We start from the raw sequence: 18329 nt of genomic DNA, 5'->3' as shown, positions 1-18329 counted from the left end.
ATAACGTTTGTGTTACTCACAGCGTTATATATGTGTATAAGTGTTACGAATACTGTTTTTTGTTTTATTTTTTTTTATTTTTTCGTTTATTAATTACGATATTATTTCAGTAATACCACAAATGGTATTTTTGTTCGATGAAGTTTATCGGGCGTTATACTTTCACTTAACCGACCGGTTTTTGCTGTTGTACGCGCGGGCGCGTATATATGTCCTATCGATCGTGTAGTTTTACAAATTCCGTATACGTCACACGAATGTGTGGTGATGGTGTAATAAGCGATAAAATATCCGTTTTGTCTTCAGTGCCCGACACAACTATATAATACAGACACCTATTATACATATACCTAAATAATACGCGTTCGGTCGACGTGTAAAATTTTAATAAACATTAAGAGTTAAGACCGACAAATAAATTCCTATACACGTAGGCGAATATAAACTATATTTCATTATATCACGATTACGAGGTAGGTCTCTACGAGAGCTTAGTCAAATATATATAGTACAGCTTAATTTTCCACGTCTGGCGAGTTATCACCATCTATGTATAAGTAGATACACCGAATTTATAAAAAATATTACCTATACAGTGGGTAATATTTTCCGGATGTGACCGTTGGGAAAACGAATCTATATACGTACGTCATCTGTGTGTGTCTATTTAAGATAGGTACCACAAAGATTATTGTTATTATAATAAATGGTATAGATGTGTTATTATAGGTTACAGGTTTATATTACTGTATATATAATAATATTAAGACCTGCGCACACCGAAATTTGTTTTAGTCGAGCACCGTCATGACGTAGGTACACCAGTTATATTATAATTGAGTATAAACGTGTTTTAAATGTTTCAATGCTCGTATTTAAGTAAAACTAAACACGATATTAATTTTTACCCAAGAATGAAAACTGAAAGTGTACGTATTCTATATATTGTGTACCCATTGGCTATATCTGTACATATACATATATATATATCATTATATATCAACAATACGATACGACCATCACCAACTCATTATTCATCCCTACAATAGATACCTGTGTATAAAAATAATTAATAACACTGAAAACGGAGCACCGACCGATCCTCGATAGTCGATCATATAGTATTTTGTGACTGAAAGTAGATGCAATTATTTATCATAATATTGTAGTATAATTATCTTTCGTTAATTATATTATCATAGAAGATACTTATCATACCGGTAAGTGATTGCAATGTAACTAGTAACTAGAATTATAGTTAAACAATATTAAATAATATTGCACTCAAGTATAGTTTTTTATAAATTGATAGCAATTTTCCTAAATGCACTGAAATTACTAAAAAAAATTATTTAGTATACCTATAGATGATTATTATTTATTACAGAATATGTTATAATGTTGCAGTGCTTTTAGTTATGGCCACAGATTTATACTAATACTTATTATTAAGTATCTGTGGTTATGGCAAAGTTCCCAACCAGGATGCCTCGAACTTGAATTGAGACCGTGAAATTATTTCAAATATAAAAAAAACCATACATATTTTTCACAATTTAAAATAATATAATATAAAAAATGTAATTATATGTTTGGTTATATCTAGCCAAAGAAACCCTTCCTGGATACAAATACAAGATATTTTACGGTGCTTCGAGGTTTTTAGAAAATACTTTAGGGTACCATGAGTTAAAAAAGGTTGGGAACTCCTGAATAACGAAATTAAACATGGTAGGACATAATAGTATGCCCACATGGCACATAGGAACTCCGCGAAAGGGCATATTTATATCCCCGTGAAGGCTCTTTTTCCCCGAAGAACTCAATATTTATAAGCTTGTAATTTTGGTTTCAAAAATGACTCGGAAACACATATTAAATAAGTTATAGACGAGTTCAATATAATATTGTTCATGATAAAAACATTTTTTTTATTAAAATTTTTTAACTAATTTTATATTTTAATGACAATAATTGGTGAATGGTAGATAAGTATAACTGCACTTTTTTTAGGTTAAAGGGAAAAGGTCCAATCGTTTGTTCTAAATGCCTGCTGTCACTAAAGTCTGCGCACAGTTAATAACTTATATAAGGTTATAAAAATAATTATAATCAAACCCATAAATTGGATTGATTCTATGACAGTCTTTATGTGGAGCAAGAATTGACGTACAACATCGATGTCGATGCAATGATTGAGCAGTTAAAGACTTTACTTCAATCGAAAGAAGAATACAATAATTATGAACTGATTTATTTATATTACAGTTTGTGATTTTGTATTTAAAGTGTATTTAAGATTTAAAACTATGTTGACTTATTAAATTAAAAAAATAGATAAAATTGTCATTATTTTATGCCTTGGGCGACCAGTGGGTAAATTAAAGTACCATGTAAAGCTTTAATTGTTTTTTGTTTAAAATATTTTAATCGTCATTATAGCTTAGCCAACACTTCCACAAAGGTCTTCGCACAAAACATTAGTCCACAATGACACCAGAATATAATTTAGGACATACAACTTGATGAAATCATAACAGAACATTACTAAGAACTATAACCAATATATTGATATGTTATCTCATATAATATCTACATTATACAATTACTTTTCAGATGCGAGAAGTTGCAGAAAGTGCGAGAAGAATGCGAGGTGCAAAAAGGTGCAGTATGAATGTGATATTGTAAGATTAAATTGTTAAAATATATTCTGCAATACCTAGCAGAGAGACTTTAGTTTAATATTAGGTCGATGTAACAAACAAATCTCATGTTTTTTACAAAATTATCCGTGTAAAATTTACTGATGTCTAGGTACCTACTATGTAATGAATATTTATCGTATAATGTGAATAAATAAATATATTAACAAATTTAAAAACATCAATTTCAATATATTACCCAAGCACCGGTGGGCAATTTAAAATTACCTTGTTAATGTAGGTACTAACGTATAGTAAAAAAAATAATCAAATAATTATTACAATAATCTGACATAACCTGTAACATTCACCTTTACTGAAAATAAACGACGTACCTACCTATATACGATACTGGCCCAATGTATTGATAATTGATATTTTATAGTTTATTCTATATTAAAATATAGCCAATCTTATATTATACCCGCTGCTCAAATGCATACGATTTCGTTAAGCTATTTATAACATATTTATTTACAGGGTAATTCGCCATGAATGCTAACCCTCCTCCCCCCCCCAATTTATTATTCAGCTATGCATTTATCTAAATTCTGATTTCTGAAATGTTTAAGTATATTTCGCACCATAAATTTAAATAATTAAATTTTTTATACCTACAATTTAAGCAGTATCAAGCTGTGCAAACTTTTTTTTTCAAATAATAACTCTTAATTAGCACCCATTACTGGGTATAACAAATATAAGTATCTAAGTACAAATATGGTCGGTGAAGTGAGTAAACTAACAAGATGTTTTTATTAAAATTTCGAATAAATATATTATTAAATGATAAAAGGGCCAATGTGGTGAGCCGTGAGCATTGTCCTTAGTGGATCTGCAATTTGTAAGCAAATATAACTATATAAGTACAGCATTAACATGTCGAACAATAAAGGGCTAAAAACAATTTTTGATTAGTATAGAAGTTTGTTGTTTGTACGTACCTACCTAGTACCTAGCATTAAGAACTTTTAATACTAAATTCTGATTGGATTTGAAAATTTGATGATTTTCATAATTCACATAATATAATAATTAATAAGTTTGGGGTGATTTTTTAGTATGTTAACCACATTTGTATATTGAAATTATATGAATAAATGCATATAATATTCAAATTCTGATTTTCGCATTTTTAAAACTTAAATGCCGGGACGCATAAAAAATGTATCAATTTAATAGTTCAATAAAATTGAATGGGCCAATCACAGGCCACTAAATCATATTTAAACGACCATTAACTCGCTATTGATTCGTTAAATATTTGGTGATAGTTCAAGCAGCCCGGCGGCCGGCACTAATGTAATTAAAGACGATATTTTCAAATGCTTGGATTTTTCACAACATAATATATAATATATAAAGAATATCATGTGACAAGACCAACATAGGTTTTTCAAATGAGAACTTACCATGTTTTAATTCGAATTGTGAATCGGAATATCGGATGATGTCTCTAGAAAAATTTAATGTGAGATAGGTATTGTAATCAAAATTTGAACGAAAATTGTCTGAGTTATACTATACTTTAAATACTTAGGTCTAAGAATAAGACGTGGGTAGTCTATAAAATACTTTGTAACTGAATATGAACTCGGTAATAACCTATAATTAAGTATGTAATATAAAATATCTTTTAATAATTATTAATTACTAAGTAGTAGTAAGTACTTAGCCAAGTTTACTCGGACAATAGACAATAGTTTAATATTACAAAATGCTTATTGTTAAATATTTCAACCAAAATGTTCAAAACAAAAGTTAATAATATCGTTTTAATAGACTATTATCCTTAATACCAACCTATTTAAAGAAGAATAACTCAGAAACGTTTCGTATTTAAATGTCGATTACAATACATCGAAATGTTCAGAAAAATCATTTGATTCTGAATTTGAATTATAATATGTAGATAGATTCTCATTAAAAAAAATAATGTTGGTATCGCTACTGGATAATTATCTTTATAGGTATGTTCCCAAAAATGTATGTATTTGAAAATATCGTCTTTAACAACAATTAAAAATTCCAAAAATCAAAATTTTAATACATGTATAGTTTGAACATAAGGAAACGGAATATCTGCTGTGGACATAAAATTTAAAATAATTTTACTTATTTAATTAAATTTTAAACAATAGTCATAATTTTTTATTTTTTTATTTTATGGCATGATTATTACCGGTTTTTACTTTAGAGGATGGTCCGATTGAGTCGGAACACGTGTATACGTGTGGCAAGGTTTTGTAACTAAAAATCCTGAGTGGTCACCCATCCGGGAACTAGTGACACCAACCATTGTTTCTTCATTGTTATTCATGGTTAAAGTCACCTGTACATTTTAGATGTTTAATCTTGTAATCTCTACATGTATAAAAGATTAAGATGACTCACTGGCTGATCAATTATCCATATCAACGCACAACCCAAACCACTGGACGGATCGAGCTGAAATTTGACATACAGATAGCCATATGAAGTAGCACGAAGGTGTCTTTTAAGAAATTAAAAATGTTTGGAAATTCAACCCCTAAAAGAGAAAATAAAGGGTCGTAGTATTACGAAAGTAGCGTCATCTGTCCAGCAAAATAATATAAAATTCCAGTTTCAACGCATTTGCTTAATTTTTCACTAAATGACAAAACATAAAAAAACCGACATTTGAAATTTTTATTCCTCTAATGCTCTAGATGTGCTTGATAATTACTTATTTCATTCTGAGGTACCAATACGATTTATTTTGCATTCAAGAAAATCATCAAGACATTCGAATAAGAGTAATTAACTTGATGATTACTGATGGGTAATTGTGATAGAAAGTTGAAAGTTCCTCAAAAGTTTAACTTAAAGGAAATATTTTAAATGCGTAATACGCACAATTTTTATTTATACGGGATTTTGTTCTTTGATTTTCAAATTTTCACAAAATTGGATAAAAAAAAAATAAAAAAAAATAATAATTACCTATAGGAATTTTGTTTTATTCAAAAAATATTGATCGTAGGGACTTGAAAATTACCACCATTAAGTTTAATATTATTTTCTATACATAATAAAATTTTCAAAATACTAAAATTATTGAAATCCTACCTGTGTATCTTATTTACACTTTTCCTGTAACTGCTTACAAACCAAATGTTTCCTTAATTTGAAATTGAAACAAAATTCTCTAGAAAAATATACATGTAGGTAAGTTAGCCTAGGTAACCTAACTTAACGGTTAAATCTTAACCTACTTACCCTCATTTATTTTTCAAAATTATACAAGGGGTATTAAGGAGACTATAAAACACATAATATTAGGTGCCAAACTTTCTCTCAATCAGGCCCAGCTGGTTTCTATCGCGTGGAATCGATCCACATGAACAACATACCAGTTATATATCATAAATATATAGATTTTTTTTTTAATTTCTAAACGTAAGCTGTGATTCAAATTTCGAGTGATTATTTTAGTAAAATAAATATGCCTAATATATAATTATTATGTCAATGTATCGATATACTAACCTAAAATACATTTCAATCGAGTATTAACCGCGTTTCAATATGTTCGAATAGGGAGTGTCACGAATGAGAAAAACAATAATTTATTTAAAGTAAAATAAATAACGAAACATAACAGTACGTCAGTATTACATAATAAGTTTTATATTTTTACAGGCAGATCGAATATTAAATAATAGATAAGAAAATTGCATTGTCTTATATTTTATACGTATACACATAATCGAATATTTTTCAAGTGCCAAATACCTACTGAGTTATGTAATTACAGAAACGTACCTTAACTGCATAAACATTCGTTGTTTATATTATTTTTCGAATGTGTAATTAAATTTATTTCATTTGGTTTAGTAATTTAGCAGAATAGTATGTGATTTAATGAAACGCTGAGTTAGGTAAACAAAGTACTAAACAAACGTGGTAAGTAAAGTTATCCCATAAGGCCATAAATAATAGGACAATAGGTACCCTAAAGCATATTACGGGGGAAGATTATCCAATATGACATCAATCGGTCGTGAATCACACACATATTACAATAGTTGATATTATACGTCTGTTTGATAATTGTGTATTTGTGTGTTCAGACTTCATGATTTACAATGCAAATAATCAATAGGGGTTAAATTATAGTACCTAATTAAATATTAATCATTATCTGATATCATTGAATTCAAATTTAACCACTACCATGATTCACTTACCCACTTAACCTTTTATTTTTAGTTTTGTAAATTTCATATGGGATAATGTTCACCGGAGTTCTTTTTCACGTGGCTTATATTTTCAAGTTCTTTTTTACAGTTTCAATTCCCGAGGTTATTTTTTGCCCCTAGTGCCCTAGGTAGACATACTGGCTGAAAATTCAGTATTGTACCAACGTTCCTTTTCTACCTTACAAAAAATTTAAAAATTGCTCTAGGTTTCCATAGGCCAAGAGAAGAAATTTTCAAAATTTTGACATTATTGAAATATATTATGTGATTACTAAATGGGTCCATTGGGGTGTAACATTGCGAAATTGTTCATTGTGTAATCAATGATCATAAGACTAATTGAAACCTGTATGATTTACATTGTATAGGTGCAATATGGGGGGAGGGGGTGTTGGCTGTGCTCTTGTCAGTCCAAACTCGAAACCACTAAGTGTGGTATAAATCCCTGCAGAGGAAAAAGATAGAGCCGTGCTAAGAGGAGAAGGAGAGAAAGATAACACATATCTTAGGATATTACAAAAAAGTTATTAGCCACACTAAAATATATTATATGTATATTTTTACTGCTTTGATTTTGGTAGAGGTTCAAATGTTTCTGTAATATCTTATAGGTTCTCTACAAGATAGAATTTTTCTCAATATTTTATTTAGTAACTATGTTGAATAAGAGTGTCAATCGTGATTTGAAAACCCACTGGATTAAGAAAAAGTTGTTAGTAAATTAAATTAGTATGGTATAAAATAGGTCCTATAAGATAACTGTGCACAGCCGCACAGGGACAATTTAGAAGATTGAATGTGCTTAGCACCCAAATAATTTATGCCATTTATAGTTGACTAGTTCTTATTTTATACATAGATACAAATTAATAAGTTAATATAATTAAGTACAGTACAACGCCAATTGTATTTTTTTTTTTACTCACCCAGGTTTAAAATATTCATTAAGTATGAATAAATAAATTTGTTTATCATAATTCATAACCTAGTATCCTAGCCATAATGGTAGGCAGTAGGCACACAAGAATTTCCAAGTGCTCTTTAACATAGGCCAAATAATATCAAATTTAAGGCAAAATACTTCAATAACAGTATTTAAAGATCTTCACCAACTAAGTCAATTTATCAACATTATATAGTGTAGTACTAATTAATACTTAATACTTAAAGATGTGGGTAGAAAGGGAATTTAATCCCTTAATTACTCAAAAAAATGATTTTTGAGTATAACGGCAAATTAATTTTCATTTTTTGTAAAATTTTAAAACTGTGACACTCTAAAACTTAAGTTAAATTTTATTTTATCTATTACCCTTTAAAATGCGAACGATTACATTTTTAAAACTAAAAAAAATTGAATTAGATTTTAATTCAAGTTCGTTAAAACTTAAGTTTGACCTGTGCATAATTATAAACATTTATGTTACTTTTAGTATACTCATTACTCAATAAAAACTCAATATACCAAGATTGAAAAAAAAACATTTATATTAAAATAATTATTTTGGACTCATATTCCAAGAGCAAAAAAGGAATTTATTATGCATGTGCCGTAAAATATATTGTTACCTATCAATAAAGTTATTTTCAAAAATAAAATTTACAAAGTAAATCATATTTTATTAAGTATTAAAACTAAACATAGTATAAAGTAAAACAGTATTGAACTGCAATAAAAATTAATAGTAAAATTAAGACTACAATAATTAATAATAACTATAATACATTTTTTATAACAAGTTCAGATAATGTACAAAAACATTATTTTTAATGAATTATGAAAGATAATTAAATCAATTAAATACCACAAGTATTTTTTTATTGGCCAATTCATTAGTATTCAATAAACTATCTTACATTTTTTAACGACTCTTTCATTAAATTTATAGCGTTGAAATCTTCTTTGACTACTGTCTGCATTTCGGATATCATTGTTTGTTGGAGTTCTAAGAACTATACAATTAAATAACAGTTATTTATATAATATTTAATTTTAAGTTAGATACATAATATCTTTATATAAAAAATTAATTATATTTTTACTTACATGTTTAATTTCTTCAGCTACTTGCGGAATACAACCTGAATTACTTTTCGAGTCTTCTGATAGTTCTGAATTTTTTAATCGAACTAGAGTAGCAATTTCAGTTAACTTTCCCTGTAAAGACATAGTTTAAATTGGTAAATAAGGTTCAAAAACAAATCATTGATATATAAACATATATTTTACATACTTGGAATCTTAATGGTGAATTAATATCGTTGTATAAAATTTCTAATTGATTTTTTATTGTTTCTTCTTCAGGCCTAAGAGCCATTCCTGCATTTAATATGACCATTTGACCTACTAATACTTTAACAATCCTGTGTGTTAATTGATCCATTTTGTCTGTATATTGTTCAAGCTTAGATTCCACTCTTGTTTTTTTTCTAGCTAATTCTGATAATCTATCTGCAATACTGTTAAGCGTTAACTTATGTACTGTTACTTGTTCATTATGACATTTATATTTCCAACATAACTCTGAGAAACCAACAATCGGTACGGGTATGAACACTGCTGGATTTGGATTATCTGCTTGAGCTTGTTTCCAAACTCGTAAATCAATTCCTGTAAAATATAATTAAATATGTTTTATAAAATTAAAATAATACCAGTATTAAATAAGTAATAACAATACTAATATAATATATTAACACATAATACTAGTTAATGATAACAAATTTCAAGAAATAATTTTAAAATAAAAGATTAATTATTTTAATTTAATACTAAATGCTGAATTTGAAATGCTAACACTTTTTTCTAGTGCCTCATCATTTTTCCTGAGCTTTGAGCCTATGAACTGATATAATAACACAATAGGTACTTAATTCAAGTTAAGTAAAGTACACTGCGGCTCAAATAGGAAAAAAAACAATGGACTCTAAAAATTGAAAAATCATGTATCTCTTCACAAATGATGTACTCAATCTAACTTTGCCCTACTTCTCTTACAACCATAAATCCTCATACAAATAATTAGTTATAACAATATACAAACATGAATGCAAAAACTACTTATGAGCAATTAATAAGTATAAATATTTCAGAAGAATAATTTGAATGAATTAAATGTACATTAATTTATATTTTTTTAAGCATATTACCTTAATAATAAAGTTGTATAATTTATCAAATGGAATTCGAATAACTCATTCAATACGACTTTGCAAAATAAAAATTAATATATGGTTAAAAAAATATTATATAAAACAAAAAGTTCCAAAATATTATTCCATTATAACTCACAATGAGAATAATTATTAGGAATGCTCTCAAAATGTCAATATTTAAATAACATAATTAAACTTTATTTTTCAGTTAAATTTTGCCTTATGATTACAAATAAAGTTTATTATACTGTAATGTTGCGCTAAAATATAATTTATTAATAGTTGAGTGTTTTTACCAGCAGGTGGATTTTCATAATATTCACGTAGATTTTCTTCAGTAAAACCAGTGTATGGAAATATATTTTCAATGCCCATACTTGATAATTGTTGCTTGGGAGCAGGTTGCATTAGATAATTAATAATATCAATATTAGAAATTCGTTTTGTACTACCTAGAATTACACGGGGATTATATATTGGTTTTCTCAAAGTATCAAAATAATATATTGAACAAACCATTCTGAAGTTTTTCTTCGACATATATCAAAGCCATTGACTTAGTTTCTGTGTACAATTTTAATGTATCTAAATGTACACTTAAATTTGGTTTACTTCCCAAAACCGCAAATAAATTAGACGTGAACTGTACTTCTTGTTTTCTAAAAAATAATAACAAGTAAAACAAAATGAATAAATAATAAAATAATAGGAAGTTCACAATAATTTGTACTTTTAAAATAATTTGATCTCTGCTTACAAAAGAATAACTGCAAATTAATAATAATGAAAATAAAAATTGAGAAAAATTATATTAAATCAAAACCGTAATATGTAATAAGTTAATAGGAGTCACTTTCAGCTACGTTTCTTAGTTATTTTACAGAAGTTTTATTATGATTTAAACTTAGGTAAATAAGGATTAATATACTCTTATAATTTAACAATAATATTTTTTTATTTTTAACTCTATACATTTTATTTTATTACTATTTGGCAAAGATCCATTTATAAGTTAAATGGGACAATAAATATTTTATGCATTGTATCATGGCAGTTGCAAACCATCTACTATTTATTACTTGTATTATAATGAAATTAATAATAAAAAATATATGTTAAGTAAAATTTCTATTTTCAAAAACTATAATTACCGTATTTCATCCATTTTTTTATTAATATTTATTGCCACAAGTGCATCTCTACTTGATGATGTTGGTTTCACACTGTATGTAATAGCTTTGAAACGGCAGAGTGGGTTTTGTGGGGTATACTCAACAGGTGGCATATTCAATCCATAAAATCCTAAAAAATGATATTATAAATAAATTATAATTAATAATCATATCAATAAGCAAAATAATACAACCATTAATACTAGTAAATATGAAATAATGCAGAATACTGTATGGTATATACCTTTTCCAGTACCCCAACAAGCTTGCAACAAGTTAAGTTTACAAATAACCTGATCTCTTTCATCTCCAAATAATTTACAATTTACAATTGAATTAATTACTAAATCATTAGCATTAGGAGGCGGTTGTTGCTGTTGTTGTTGTTGTGGTTGTTGAGTAGTATTACCTAAAATTTAAAAAATTGGGTATCATTTAGGTATATTACTATAAAAGATTTGGAAAAACTCTGGAACAAGAACATAACCAATGCTTCAGGGATGGTTTTGACTGCTCTATTAGATGCAGTATCTTTTAGCTCCCCCTCCCCCTTCTCCCATTTCGACCCACTGAGTGAGAAAATAGTACCATACATTACTACTAATATGTAATGAATATATAGCATAATATTATTCTATTGAGTGTACAATATAATCTAATACGTATGAATTGTTTTGTATACAATTTTGTGAATACAAGCATGCCTCTGATTTATTGTTTTTAGCTTAAGCATCAGAATAGATTAAATTTAATCGATTCTATGGCTAAAGTTACTATTTATGTAAGATTGTATTTTATAATTATAACTTAAATAACATACAGTAATTAAAAATTAAAACGAAGAAAATGGTTTTAGTCATTTTTTTACTATACTTATACGTACATCCAACATTTTTAATTGGGTTAGCTTAATACTAGATTAATAATAGATAAATAATATTTAATAATATTCACCTTGAGCAAAAGGAGTAGCTAAATTGAATGGAGACGAAGTTGCTGCTGTTGTACCAAATGGTTTGGCTCCAAATGATGAACCAAACCCTCCAAATGAAGGAGCTGCAAGCATTAAATTCAAAATTAAAAATACTATTTTAGTTTTGGTAAAATTCAAATACGATTTACCAACTGATGCAGTAGGTTGTGATTGCCCTAAACCAGAAAATATTGATTGTGATGATGAAGCGGCAGCAGCTGCACCAAATCCAAAAGTCGGTGCTGTAGTAGTAGCGGCTCCAAATCCAAATGTTGGTGCTGCACTAGTTGAAGGGGCTCCAAAACCAAAAGAAGAAGCTTGACTACCCGTAGTTGTAGTAGAACCAAATCCAAATGATGGAGCTGCAGATGATGTTGTAGAACCATATCCTTAAAAAGAATGATGGCCTTAGAATATTAATATTTAACTAAACAAATGATTCAATTTACAAGATTAAAAAAATCTTTAACTTTTAAACACTGTCACAATCAATAAACTTTCTGTAAGCTACTTAATATTTATAATACACTCTTAACCTTAATATTAACTATACATTAATATATTCAAATATAGTAGCTACACATCATTAAGAAATTATTTATTTTCATAATTCTAATGCATAAAAAATGTATTAATTTAATGGTTCAATAAAATGTAACAGACCAACCATGGACCACTAAACATGTTAAAGGGACCATTGGCTCACTATTGATTTTTTAAATGTTTTTATAATAGTTCATGCAACCCAGCATCAGCAAAATAAAATCTTATTATCTATATCAATATGTAACTCGTTGCATTTAAATAATTGAAACCTTATTATTGCATTGAAATAACTGTTCATTGTACCTATATATTATAAATATTATATAACAAAATTATAGTTTATAAAAATCACACACTGAATAAGTAATATAAGAAACATGTTATACATTAGATAATTCATGTTTGATAGTACTTTTAAAATGATAACATAAAAAATAAATTTGAATCTAATACATTTAAATTGTAATTATTACCAAATGGACTAGCCGTTGTTTGAGTATTCATTCCAAAACTGGAAGACGTAGGTGCACTGAAACCTGCAAAACCTGTCATTCTTAAAAAAAAAACCTAAAATAAAAAATATATTACAGTAATTATAATTATTATAATTTTCAGTTTAAATCTTTCTATTATACTTACCGAACTATAGGCTTATATTTTTCAATGGTTTAAACACTCAAATACTTCTTTTTTAAATGACTATCAAAATTGAAAATAACGCATTCGCCATTCAAGCATTTTCTATGTTGCTATTATCGTTATTATCATTGTTATGTATGTTACATGAACATGAAGTTAGGTACATTTATAATCTTGTACGGTCCGCCACCATTATTTAGAGTGTCGCTTCCACCACGATTTAAGATATAATATGGACATATTTTATATGTTAAATCGTAGCAAATGCTATGGGTTAGAAATTAGAATATGAAAAGCTCTGTAGAATGATTCTTACGATTTAAGAATCGTGGTCTGTAGAAATCTGCGCTCCAAAAAGTATATGATTGCCATTGCCTATTCAGCTCTTTCTCCTTATCACTTTTATGAACTCCGTACTATTCAAATTATTTGGCGCCATAAATCAATAATATACAATAGGTATTAGATGTTAGATTACTATATAATGGTGTACATTCAACATTGGTACATATTTTGTTATATGCAAAGTACCAAAACAATAATTAAACAACACACATAATATAATCTATGGTATTTGATCGTGGTTTGAACACACTAAGATAGATAAGGCTCATATAAAAATCACTATCATCACTATACATAGTATAAAATAAAGTCGATTCCTGCTGTCTGTCTGTCCCTATGTATGCTTAGATCTTTAAAACTACTCAACGGATGCTATTTTTTTTTAATTGATAGAGTGATTCAAGAGGAAGGTTTATATGTATATAACATGTATAATATAGTAGAGAAACACTGATAAATTTAAAGGTTTCTAATGTGATTTCGTAAATAAACACTTTTTTTGCTCTTACATTGCAAACGCTGGCTGAACCCTACGGAGATGTATCAAAAATCAAAATAATGTACTACACTGTATAAGTTCAGTATTCTAGACCAAAAGGTCTACAAAACAGTCCACGTATATGTCTATCTCTTAGGAATAACCAACAATAACCATTTTTTATCCTTTACTTTTTACAAGAAATAATGGCTTTTTTACGAATCGATTTTAAGCAATACACCATTAATCCTTATCCACTTAAGTACCTTAAATACATCGTGTATTTAATATTGACCAATATGGCCCTTTACAGAATGTAATTTAAATGAATATTTTCGAATATATTACATATTAACAGTTGATACAGATATAGCGGTTGGGGGGACGTGCCTTATCATGGCATAATGTACAATAAAAAATTAAAAAATAAACTTTACAATGGCAAGCGTTTACTAGTGAAATCACTAATATCTTTCATAATAGAGTGCACAACATTCACCGGGTGTGGTACCAGAGAAGATGTATTGATTCCTCAAATCCCTCTGATACCATCGGATTTACCGTTCTAATTTAAGCGCCTACAATTTCCGGTAAAGAAATCTTTTGCAATGACCAGGCAAATCCCAGGGTCAAACTTTCAACGTTGCAGGCTTAGATTTGTACGTTGAGTGTTTTTCACATGGCCAATTATATGTCGCTCTTTCAAGAGTAACCTCTAAAAAAAACATATTTGTATTGTCTAATGACAAAAAACTGTGAACGTTGTATATACTATAGAAGGACAAAAGACATTCTGTAGTATTATTGAATATCAGCATTTCACCCGTGCGGAGTCGGGGTAGGTCGCTACTTGTATATATATATAATAAATATACATAGAATATGAACATGCAAAATAAAAGAGAGGGCAGAATATGAATAATTATTATAGTTCGATTATGTATAAGAAAAATAACAATGAGATATGGCGTAATTACGACGAGTAGAGATATTTAATTAATAATTTGTTTATAATTGGGACTTATTTAATAATGAAGTAAAAAACTAAAAGAGAAAGGAGGGGTTTTATGATATTCGAGAATTTGGAGATAAATGAGGTTAATAATGTTTCAAAACTTGAAGAAAATTGATTATAATTTTTACCAGAGGAACGAGGAAGTGACTTGAGCATAAGACTGGTTATTGATTAATTGATTGGTGCCAAAATAGGCTTTAGTAGGTAGTTTTTATGCTAATTATATAAATATAGGTACATAATTAATTATATATACCATGCGTCCATACGAGTATCTATACATAAAAGGTATTCACAAATCTAAAGCATCCAAATACAAAAATAGCTGTATAATTTACTCGAAATGTTGAATTGTCTTTGTACTTGATAATAGTACTTGTGATTACATTTGAGATGCAGCTGTCCATGTTTTATTTCACATTTTTTTTTTTTTTTTTAATTGTAAAAACAAACATTTTGTTGAAACAATTATAATTAATAAATGGAAAAAAAAAAAAAAAATTTTTTTTTTTGTAGCGATTCCGTCTTCTTGACTAATACTTTTCGCTATCAATACGAATTTAGACTTCCATACGTCCCCACGCCACGACCGGTCCAGCAGGCGGACGAGTGCAATTGCCAGCGTACTTGTTCGCAGAGACGATCATCTAGACGACTGGTTTGGACTTTGGGCCCGACCACAACGGCCGCTCAGGTGACTGGACGTCGGCGACGGGGTGGGTAGTGGCGCGATGTTATGCGCTAGATGATTGGCAGGTGCTGAGGACGACCATCGCGGCGTCGACGGCGGAGACAAAATCACTGGGCTAGCGAATACAGTTGTGGTTGTTGCAGAATCGATGGCCACCGGAGGCTGGTGGGACCACCAACGAGCAAAAAGGGGAGAGCATCTGAGAACCGCACTCCTGACACTCCGGATTTTTGTCCGGGAGTCCCGCCGACTTAGCCTACGTCCGGTGGCTGTCCGGAAGTCTCGTACCTTCCATGCCTTGAAATTGAAAATCAAAATCGAATTTCCGCAGGTCCGGCGATACTGCGACTTCCAATTCCCATAGCTTAGCTCTATCACTCACACGTCGTGCTTTAAAGTCTCCACCGCCGCCGCCACGACTCGCCTTCGTGCACGCTCTGCCATCGTCGAAGTACCATCGGGGCGGAATGGTCTCGCCGTGTGGTCGTACGTCACTGCAAGGGCGGCCGAAGCAGCCGTTTGCGCCGAGCCGCCAGATGGTCTCACACTCTCACCAACAACCGCTAACTCGTCACGCCACGAGTGGCCGGGGGACGTATTTGGGTGACATACCGCCTTACACCGAGTGTTGTTTTCTGTGTCAATCCCCTACGTGCGCCGCCGTCTTGCCTGGTGCTCCTCGGCCAAGGAGGAGGGAGCTGTGAACTCCGGGTTACTCCCCTCGGAGGTAACCGCACATCAGAGGACGGGGCACCCGTTTCGACCGCTTATTTTTCCAAGTTGTTGATAGATACACACTAAAACGTGTAGGTACCTACACTGGCTACACTATGTGTTAACGATTATCGGTATTTCGATTTGTATTTGTACTTTTAGGCAAAGTATTTTAGACGCGTTCGACGTCACTATAATAACTATAGCCAGCGAGTAAGTTCTTAACGGCAGGCGTTCGAATTTCTGGCAAACCTATTTCTCCAAACATATAGTTGTTGTTGATAGACATACTGTTTAGTTATTCGAAACGTTTCCATAGATCTCGAAGTTAGAAATTTAAGATTTATTTTTAGGTTTCGTAGAAAAAACGTCGTATGTTATTACCGATTTTTGATATGTTTTTACAAGCATTTCATTATAATTCCCTGGGCTTTTATTTGCGACTCGCTTATTAAATTATGATAAGCGGTTTAATCTAGCTTTATAAGCATTGCGCTTAAGTTGATATGAAACTTTGAACAATTTTACAAGTAAAATAAGTTTACCCATTTTCCTCATCAAAATTTATTTAATATTGTGTTGTATAGTTCTTGTTCATCGCGTTTGTTGTTGTAATTATGTTTAAGTAACAAGCTTTTTATATTGTAAGTCATGAGATTTCGAGCTAAATTATTATGGTTATCAGTACCGACTAAAAAAATTTATTCGTTATTAAAATTGAACATAATTTAAAAATAGATAACAATCAACGATCAACGACGAGCTGTCGAATTTTTAATAAATAAATTATCATCACTAACATATAATTGAGTTTTACGATAGATAACCAATAGTTCTTAATAAAAGGTATAGGCATACTTATATATGCTCATTGATTATACATTAACAAATACTTATATTATTATTATTTATTGGTATTACAAATAGTAATAGTATTTTTATCAATGGTACTGTGTAGAAAGTCAAAAATCTCTGATAATACAGCACATATACGATATACTATTTTTATTTTACGAGTGTTACAACAATTAATATATAAACCGGAATACGAGGGTGATCTTTAGACTTCATTATCAAATCGTACTGGTATAGTGGCATTAAACACTACTGTCTAGTGTTTACTGGCGTAGCTTTCCTTCAACTTTTTCAAAAATGTGTTGTGATTCAATAGACATAAATTATTTTTAACAATACGGCGTATTTTGTTATCGTATGCCTACTACTAATAACTAAAGCACAATTAAATTGCAAACTTATGAAACTCGAGCCGCAGTATTAGCGAATGATGCCAAATGCCAATGTGTCAGCGGAATATTTGTTCTCTCACTCAGATCGAGCTCTTCACAGTTAAAACGCTTTCACCTAAAAGCGTTTTTAATGTTTTGAGTTACCTTAGAGTAAAATCACCTACAACAAAAATTACAAAGGATTTTTTTTAAGAGTATGGCATATCGATTTTATATTTTATTATTATTCGACTTTTAAAATAAAAAATAGCATTCGGGAGTAGGTAAACTGAGTCTGAAACACCTTTTTTTATGTACTGCGAGCACGGGTTTGAAAAGGTTTGTGGTAAACTGAGTTCCGTATAAAGGTATACCTACTTTAAATAATTCAAAAATTACCTCAATTTTCAGTTTATAAATTAAAGTTAAGAGGTTAGAGCAACAATACT

At 29.6% G+C, this 18329-nt stretch overlaps 1 protein-coding gene across 1 annotated transcript; it reads right to left on the bottom strand.

The window, feature by feature from the left end:
* Positions 1-8524: 8524 nt before the first annotated feature.
* LOC111033807 (probable nucleoporin Nup54) lies at positions 8525-13536 on the bottom strand. The gene is made up of 11 exons (XM_022314733.1): positions 13412-13536; positions 13246-13339; positions 12376-12615; positions 12208-12309; positions 11498-11662; positions 11233-11383; positions 10598-10740; positions 10378-10533; positions 9160-9536; positions 8973-9083; positions 8525-8878 (listed from the first exon to the last, which is right to left on the bottom strand). Exons 2-11 carry the CDS (start codon positions 13322-13324, stop codon positions 8774-8776), a joined length of 1629 nt encoding a protein of 542 aa, XP_022170425.1. The 5' UTR covers positions 13325-13339; positions 13412-13536; the 3' UTR covers positions 8525-8773.
* Positions 13537-18329: the final 4793 nt, after the last annotated feature.

Source organism: Myzus persicae, unplaced genomic scaffold, assembly GCF_001856785.1.
Source record: "Myzus persicae strain clone G006 unplaced genomic scaffold, MPER_G0061.0, whole genome shotgun sequence".
In the NCBI taxonomy this organism is placed as follows: domain Eukaryota; kingdom Metazoa; phylum Arthropoda; class Insecta; order Hemiptera; family Aphididae; genus Myzus; species Myzus persicae.
This window is presented reverse-complemented; position numbering and strand designations above follow the sequence as displayed.